The sequence below is a fragment of the Dipodomys ordii genome, unplaced genomic scaffold (assembly GCF_000151885.1).
Source record: "Dipodomys ordii isolate 6190 unplaced genomic scaffold, Dord_2.0 Scaffold161, whole genome shotgun sequence".
Taxonomy (NCBI): Eukaryota; Metazoa; Chordata; class Mammalia; order Rodentia; family Heteromyidae; genus Dipodomys; species Dipodomys ordii.
Window position 1 is genome coordinate 1,064,565 of NW_012267377.1, and position 8,794 is coordinate 1,073,358.

At 46.8% G+C, this 8,794-nt stretch overlaps 1 protein-coding gene across 1 annotated transcript; it reads left to right on the forward strand.

Annotated features, from left to right (window-relative positions):
• Positions 1-880: 880 nt before the first annotated feature.
• Positions 881-7,071, forward strand: Yae1d1 (Yae1 domain containing 1). Its single transcript, XM_013033011.1, has 3 exons — positions 881-1,026; positions 4,320-4,441; positions 6,185-7,071. Exons 1-3 carry the CDS (start codon positions 898-900, stop codon positions 6,612-6,614), a joined length of 681 nt encoding a protein of 226 aa, XP_012888465.1. The 5' UTR covers positions 881-897; the 3' UTR covers positions 6,615-7,071.
• Positions 7,072-8,794: the final 1,723 nt, after the last annotated feature.

Sequence of the window (8,794 nt, forward strand, 5' to 3'; positions counted from 1 at the left end):
ATAACCAGCTTTAGTTGTTCATGAAAGGTTTGGGGTTTTCTGATTTATTTATATCAATTACTGTATCTATTTCTTCCCTTACTACTATTTTCTGATTAAAATGTATCTCTGTCTAGGGGATGCAAAATTCCCTCTGAAGACTGAGAATTCGAACCTAGGGGTTGGGGAGTGCACCTAAGTGGCAGAAGCCCGAGCAACATTCTGGGTTTCATGCCCTGGATTCAGTCTCTCGCGCTGAAATATAAACTAGTACAAAATTGTTGCCTGATTCCCCCACACCCCATTACTACGCTGTGTATTTTTTCCACACCGTTGTTTGGGAGGGGTGAGGATGTTCCCTGAGGACCTGGGCGCTGTCCCTGATCTGCTTTTACCCAAGGTTAGCGCTCCACGACTTGAGCCATGGCTATACTTCTGGCTCTTTGCTGGTTGCTCGGAGGTCAGAGCTCCTGAGCTCCTCTGCCGGGGCTGGCTGGCGATCCTCAGGTCTCAGCCCGCTGAGCGGCTAGCACGCAGGCGCGCGCGTCAGCGCCGGGCCGGCCCGCCCCGCTCCATCCCTCCCCGTGACCCCCACCCCACTGCGAAGGCTTCGGGGTCCGGATCAAGCGTCTCCGGCGGCTCCCTGCCTCCAACACAGGGCGCAGGCGGGCTGACTGCGCCTCAGTTTCCCCTGCTTTCACCCAAAGCCAGGGGGACACCGCAGCAGGAGTTTGCAATCTACAGCCGAATGAGAGGGAGGCTGAGTCACAGCAGCAGGCAGCGACTCCAAGACGGCGGGGCCCGAGAGCAGCGTGGACCCCGGCGGCCCCCGCGCGCGTGCGCACGCCAGCGGCCTGCCGAGGCCCCGCCCCCGAGCCGGAAGTGCACGCCGGCGGCGCTTCCGGCGGTCCCGGGGTGATGTCGTGGGTTCGAGTGCAGCCGGTGGCCAGCGGTCCCGGGGAGCCGGGGGACGTGTTCGACGAGGAAGCGGACGAGTCGGTGCTGCTGCAGCGGGAATGGAGGAACCACATGCAAAGACGAGTTCAAGTAAAGCCCGGTGCCGGCCCTGGGGAATGCGGGGTGCGGGAAGAGGGGGTGGGAGGGAGGGATTCAGGGTGCGGGAGAGGGGACAGGGTTACGAGGCGAGGGGGTCGGATGCCAGGAGAGCGGATCCGGGTGCGGGGAGAGGCGATCGGGGGTGGGGAGAGGGCCAGGGGGAGAGGATCGGGGTGCAGGGAGACGGGCCCGGGCTGCGGGGAGAGGGGATCGGGGGTGGGCAGAGGGAGCCGGGGTGTGAGGTGGAGGCCACCTGGTCGGCCTGTGCACTGCGTTAGGAAAAAGGTGAGAACTGAAGAGCTGCAGGGCCACGCCAGGATTGAGGATCGCGGTGGGGGGGGGGGGGGGTCGGGGAAAGCGGCGGGAGGTAGGTGAGACTCCAAGGACCCCGTCATGGCGATCTGGGGACCCATCTCCGGTGACATGAGTCGCCCTAAAATTAGGCGTGATATGAATGGAGAAAGGGAGGGGGGGTGAATAACCTATTCAGCTTGGGTAGGGAAAGCTAGTATGAAACCCTGGGGAGTCGTAAAGGCCTGTAGGTTTCTGGGACTTGCTCATTACTCCTCACTATTGGTCCAGGCTAAGGTTAATGACCAGATGGAGCACTCAGAATTTAGTCCTGGGCGAAACTAAGTTGTGTGATCTGTGTCCAACCATTAAATTGCTCTTAAAGCTTCTGTTGCCGCGGAGGACTTAGTAGAGTGCCTGCCTAATCAAGCACGAGGGCCTGTGTGCAAACCCCAATAACACACACACACACACACATACATTCTACCATTGCTCTCACACACAGGCACACACACATATTATGCCATTCATTACTCAGGCCTGTAATCCTAACTCCTCTGGCGTCTGAGATCTGAGGATTGCAATTCAAAGCTAGCCTAGGGAGAAAAGTCCGGGAGACAATCTCCAATTAACCAGCAAAAAGCTGGAGATGGAGCTGTGGCTCAAATGATAGAGCTTCTGCCTTAGTGAAAAAAAAACTACAAAAGAACTTGAGAGCCGGGCGCTGGTGGCTCACACCTGTAATCCTAGCTACTCGGGAGGCTGGGATCTGAGGATCACGGTTCGAAGCCAGGCCAGGCAAGGAAAGTCTGTGAGACTCTGATCTTCAATAAAACCACTAGAAAACCAGGAGTGGCGCTGTGGCTCAAACGGTAGAGCACTTGCCTTGAGCTGAAGAGCTGAGGAATAGTGCCCAAGCCCAGAGTTCAAGCCCCACAACTGACCAAAAAAAAAAGGGAGAGAGGACTTGAAGACCTCAGTACAAGACCCAGTATTGGTGTACACACACACACACACACACACCAGCTGCTCTTATTTAACATTTCAATAAAATATTATTTACTCTAGTAACCATGTTGTCTCTTACAAAATGCTATATGGGAAACAGGCTAGACAACTACGTACTAAGCATCCTTTGGCTTTTTAAATTTATTTTGTGCCAAACCTGGAGCTTGAACCTAGGGGCTAGCATACTGTTCCTGAGCTTTTTGATTCAAGGATAGGTCTTTACCACTTGAGACACACCTTCACTTCCAACTTTTTGGTGGTTAATTGGAGATTAGAGTCTCATGGACTTGCCTGCACAGTCTGGCTTTGAACTGTGATCCTTAGAACTTTGAGGTTTTTGTTTGTTTTACTAATCATCTTTGAGTGCTTAAACACATTGGGAGATGCAGACTTACCATCCTTCTTTTCCATCAGAATTTTCCTCTCTCCCTGCTTTGCCAGCCTCCTTACCAACCTACACCATCCTAATAAGCTCCCAAGGGACCAGACATGTGTTTTTCTACCGCTCCTTTCTTTAATTTTTTTCGGTCATAGGGCTTGAACTCTGGGCTTGAGTGCTGTCCCTATGCTCTTCAGCTCAAGGCGAGCACTCTGTCACTTGAGCTAGAGCGCCACTTCCCGTTTTCTAGTGGCTTATTGGAGATAAGTCTCACAGACTTTCCTGCCCAGGCTGGCTTTGAACCGTGATCCTCAGTTCTCAGCCTCCTGTGTAGCTAGGATTACAGGTGTGAGCCACCAGCGCCCAGTTTTTTTTTTTTTTTTTTTGTCCGTCGTGAGGCCTGAACTCTGGGCCTGGGCACTGTCCCTCAGCTCTTTAGCTCAAGGCGAATGCTCTACCACTTGAGCCATAGCACCACTTCTGCTTTATGTGGTGCTGAGGAATCAACCCAGGGCCTCATGCATGCAAGACAAGCACTCTACCACTGAGCCACCTTCCCAGCCCTTCTACCACTCCTTTCTGTGATAATATTTCTGACACAATTTTGTTGTTGGGGAGGGTTTTTTCTTTTTTGTTTGTTCTTTTTAATTTCCATCTTGCAACTTGAACTTAGGTCCTGCACACTGTCCCTGAGCTTTTTTTTTTTTTTTTTTTGCCAATCCTGGGGCTTAAACTCTGAGCCTCGGCACTGTCCTTGAGCTTCTTTTGCTCAAGGCTAACACTTTACTACTTGAGCCACAGTGCCACTTCCTGCCTTTGCTGTTTATGTAGTACTGAGGAATCAAACCCAGGGCTTCATGCATGCTAGCAAGCACTCTACCACTAAGCCACATTCCCAGTCCCTCCCTGAGCTTTTTGATTCAAGGCTAGCACTTTACCACTTGAGACACAGCTTCATTTCTGGTTTTTTGGTAGTTAATTGGTGATAAGAATCTCACCTGCCCAGGCTGGCTTCGAACCACAATCCTTAGGTCTTAGCCTCCTGAGTAGCTAGGATTCCAGACATGAGCCACTGGTCCCCCACCCATTGTGTTATGAATGATGCTAATTAAAAAAAATATTTTAAACCCCTCTGTACAGCACCTTAATAATAATAATAAAATTCTTTTTTTTGGGGGGGGGGGTCCGGTCCTGGTGCCTGGACTCTGGACCTGGGCCTGGGGCGCTGTCTCTCAGCTCTTCAGCTCAAGGCTAGTGCTCTACCGCTTGAGCCACAGCGCCACTTCCGGCTTTTTTCTTTTTGCTTATGTGGTACTGAGGAATCAAACCCAGGGCCTCATGCATGCAAGGCCAAGCACTCTACCACTGAGCCGCCTTCCTAGCCCCTGCAATAAAATTCTTTAAAGAAAAAAAAAACTTTTAAAGTAAGAGAAGGAAAGGTGAGTCAGCAATAAACTTTTAGGAGAAACATAATCAGCCTTGGTTTTGTGTCTATGCATGTAAGTTTGCTAACACACTAAAAGGTTTCATCAGTCTCTGAATTGGCTCAATGCCTTTCTAGTTCACCTGGTGATCATTTCAGCTGTGGTTCTTCATTTTCTTCCAGGAAGGTTACAGAGATGGCGTAGATGCTGGCAAAGCAGTGGCTCTTCAGCAAGGTTTCAACCAAGGTTACAAGGAAGGTGCAGAAGTCATTGTAAACTATGGACAAATTAGAGGAACGCTGAGGTAACTAGAAAAACTGACGTGCTGAATCATCTTCATCTCAGTGTTACTGCTAAATGTTTATGAAAGTAATATGGAACAACAAAAGGGCTTTTGGGGTTTTGCCAGTTCTGGGGCTTGAACTCAGGGCCTGGGCTTCTTTTGCTCAAGGCTAGCACACTACCACTTGAGCCACAGTGCCAGTTGTGTGTATGTGGTACTGAGGTATTGAACCTAGGGCTTCATGCATACTAGGCAAGCACTCTACCCCTAAGCCATATTCCCAGCCTACAACAAAAGGTCTTGAAAGTGCTTTTCTAAGGCTTTGATTGGAAGGTGGAAATTTAAAGCTAGCTTGAGCATAAAGTTCACAAGACTCCAACTCAGCCAATAGGTGGGATGTGGTGGCAAGCACCTATCATCCCAGCTTGCCAGGAAGATCTCATTCCAAGCCAGCCCCAGCAGGAGAAAAACATTAAAGAAAAGAAGAATTGTATTCATTACCTGACTTATAGTATTGTAACCTCTTTGTACAACACTTCAATATAACAATAAAATTACATTAATTTTTTAAAAAAATCAAGAAACTCCAGCTAAACAGAAAATGCCAAATATGCTGGTACAATGCCTATTACCCTAGCTACTGTGTGAAGCTTAAAGAAGGAATCATGGTCCACTATGGCCCCAGCAAAAAGCTCAACCCTATCTCAAAAGCAACTAGATCAAAAGAACTGGAGGAGTGGTTCAAGCACTAGAGCACCTGCCTACCAAGTGTGAAGCCCTGAGTTCAAACCCCAGATTTGCCAAAATAACAATGATAACAATAATGTTTTCCTAGTACTGAATTCTGTGTTTGAAAGCATAAAATAATACTGTCTTCAAAAAGTAAAAAGTCATGATCAGTTCATTCCCTTTAATGTATAAGCCAGATATTTTCCTTTGCAAAGAAAGGTAAAACATTGTCCAAAAAAAAAATGTGCTCTTAGCTAGAATCCTAATAGCTAATAATAGCTAATCCTAATGATCCTATAGCTCATACCTATAATCTTAGTTGATAATGTAGGCTGAGATGTGAGGATTACAGTTCAAAGCCAACCAAAGAGTCAGAGACTCTTGTCCCCAATTAACCACCAGAAAACTGGAAGTGATACTGTGGATCAAAGTGGTAGTAAAGCACAACCTTGAGCAAAAGAGCTCAGGGACAGTGCCCAGGCCCTGAGTTCAAGCTCCACAACCAACTCAAAAAGAAGTATTCTTTTTTTTTGGTGTCCAATTGTAGGGCCTGAACTCTGGGCCTGGGCGCTGTCCCTCAGCTCTTCAACTCAAGGCTAGCGCTCTACCACTTGAGCCACAGCGCCACTTCCAGCTTTTTTTCTTTTTGCTTATGTGATACTGAGGAATCGAACCCAGGGCCTCATGCATGCAAGGCAAGCACTCTACCACTGAGCCACCTTCCCAGCCCAAAAAGAAGTATTCTTTATCTGACCTATATAACTCTAACTTTCGTTACATCACCTTTATAATAACAATAAAAAAAAATTTAGAAGGTAGGAAAGTGAATAACTGAACTACCAACTTCCTCTTATTTAAAGGTCTTTGGGTTTTGAATAAAATCTTGTAGGACCTGCACATGAGGCAGAGCCTAGTAAGTCTGCCCTTTAGACTAGAAGCACATTGTGCACAAAGAAGTTCCTTAGCGCTCAGCATCAACCATTCTAAAACCCACAATTGTTTGCCTCCTTAATTCTCGCTTCTGCTTCCACTCAGTGCTTTGCTCTCCTGGTGCCACCTGCACACTCACAGTGTGATTTGGATCAATAAAATACATGCTCTTCTTGATGCACTTGGCCAGTGTGAAGAGTGTGTGCTGCAGCGTCTGAAAGCCATAGCCGCGGGGCCCCAGGTGGGAGACTTACTAGACTCCATTGAGGGAATGGATCTTGGTCACACCGTTCAAGCCAAGGAAAAGATTGCCGAAGTTACAGATGCAAGACTGTGTGAAAATGGTGCTGAGTGGAACCAAAATGGTGACAAGACTGTTGATGGGGTCGAGGGCTCACATTTGGAATGTCACAGGACACAAGAGCACCCACGTCTGGAACCCCCAAGCCTCACATGGGTTTTGGAACAGACAGCCACTTTAGTGACGCAGCTGGGAGTGCCAGTAGATATATTACAGCACCTCAAACAGCTGTAAACACCATCTTCCCTTTTCTAGTCAGAGAGTTTCCCAATGAGACAGCCATGAGCATTGAGCATTTCACCTGTAGTGACCCTACTGCAGGTTTAAAATGTCCTCCACAGGAACACGATGAAATTAACATAACCTTTTTTGTCACTGGTAATTTTTCATAGTGTACGATGTGCTCAGGACATTCTAGTTACTATCATTTTCAAATTTCTGATCAAGCGCTAGCGATTTTAGATCATTAGCAAAAGAGAATTAAATATTTTATCTAGCCTAACACTAACTCTTGTTTGTGTCAACATCAAGTGGTCCAAAACCTCATTACCAGCTACTCAGACCAAAGTCACCAAAAACAACACAAATAGATATGAGCCAGACACTGTTGGCTATCACCTATAATTCTAGATAATCAGGATCTGAGGATAAAGATCAAAAACAGCCTAGGCAAGAAGGTCTGTAAGATTCTTATCTCCAATAAAATTACTCTGAAAGGGCCTGGTAAGGTGGCTCAGTGGTAAAGTGCTTGCCTCAGATGCATGAGGCACTGGGTTCAATTCCTCAGCACCACATAAACAGAAAAAGCCAGAAGTGGCACTGTGGCTCAAGTGGTAGAGCCCTAGCCTTGAGCTGCAGAGCTGAGGGACAGCGCCCAGGCCCAGAGTTCAAGGCCCAGTACCAAAAAGAAAAATTCATTCCCTTGTGAGTATAGACTTGAATTTCAGTTCTTGACCCCTGAAGCACTGACAGTCCTGTTTGCCATCATGCCTCCCTTGGCCCCATCATGTATTCCACATCTCTTTGCAGGCAATGATGAATAAATAATACTACAGTGTAATGTTAAGACCTTAAAGACAAAAAAAAATGTTTCAGTACTGTTTGAAGTTAAAGTTTATAAAGAAACTACACAAAGGGAAAAATGGAGCTAGGCACTGGTGGCTCATACCTGTTGTAAACTAACTATTCAGGAGGCTGAGACCTGAGGATCGTGGTTCAGTCACAGCAGAAAAGTGAGAGTCTTAATCTCCAATTAACCACCAGAAAACCAGAAGTAGTGCTGTGGCTCAAAGTGGTAGGAGTGCTAGTCTTGAGCAAAACAGCCTCAGGGACAATATCCAGGCCCTAAGTACAAGCCCCACAACCAACAAGAAAGAAGAAAACATGGAAACAGTTGAATAAGCAAATTACTAGTTCCTAGCAGGCTTTCTGGTGTGTGATCTTGATAACAATGAAAGCTGGTCACTGGAGGCTTGTGCCTGTACAGTATTCCTAGCTACACAGGAGTTTTAGATCTGAAGATCACAGTTCAAACCTAGCTCAAGCAGGAAAGTGTATGAGACTTTTATCTTCAACTAACCATCAACAGGGCAGAAGTGGAGCTGGTATGTAGAAGAGTGCTAGCCTTAAATAGAGAAGGGGGGAAAAAAAGGATAGAATTTAAGCCCTAAGACTAGTACACACAAAAAGAGACTGACTAAGTTCTTCTCAAACTCTTGAGACTTTCTGCCCTTCTCTTAGGAGGTTATTGTGCTGCTCTTTTTGTAGTGATGTGTAGTGATCCTTCACATATTACTATTCAACTCAAAACCTGTTAGCTTTCCACTTAGTGCTTCAGATTTGCCAAAAAAAAGCAAACAAACAAAAAACACTGGAGTCGTCAGTATAGGAAATTCCCTATTGCTTTGTCCTATCGATCATCTGATCCTTCTAGAAAGAGGGCCAGAAAAGTGAAAATCAGAACTACCTGCGGATTCCCTTTACACAAGTTGTAGTGCATTCATCTGTTTATGAGGTACTCACCATTGGAGAGCCAGGCCTTACCCTGTTTGTGAGAAACAGTTGAGTTAGTTCAAATCCACTAGGTGGTGCTAGTGGACTCTTAATATGTCAGAACTGCATGAGCCCCATTCCTAGCTAGCTTCAGTGCCCTTTAGAATTCACTTGTCACAGTACAAGAAGCTACTAATGTCTAAAGGGATGCTACATTGAGTTGTATTATTAAGCTGGTGACGGTTTTCTAGGTTTGTCAACAAACAAGAAATTAGAAGCCAGCTGGGTGCCAGTGGCTCATGTCTGTAACTCTAGGTACTCAAGAATTGAGATGTGAGGATCCCAGTTTAAGCCAGCCTGGGCAGAAAAATCTGTGAGACTCTATTTCCAACTAGCCACAAAAGGGTAGAAGTGGAGTTGTG

Excerpts from the sequence above, each read along its gene's own strand:
- Yae1d1 (XM_013033011.1), top strand. The coding sequence starts at position 898 with ATGTCGTGGGTTCGAGTGCAGCCGGTGGCCAGCGGTCCCGGGGAGCCG. Across the intron at positions 1,027-4,319 it reads ACATGCAAAGACGAGTTCAA|GAAGGTTACAGAGATGGCGT; the intron begins GTAAAGCCCGGT and ends ATTTTCTTCCAG. Across the intron at positions 4,442-6,184 it reads CAAATTAGAGGAACGCTGAG|TGCTTTGCTCTCCTGGTGCC; the intron begins GTAACTAGAAAA and ends GCTTCCACTCAG.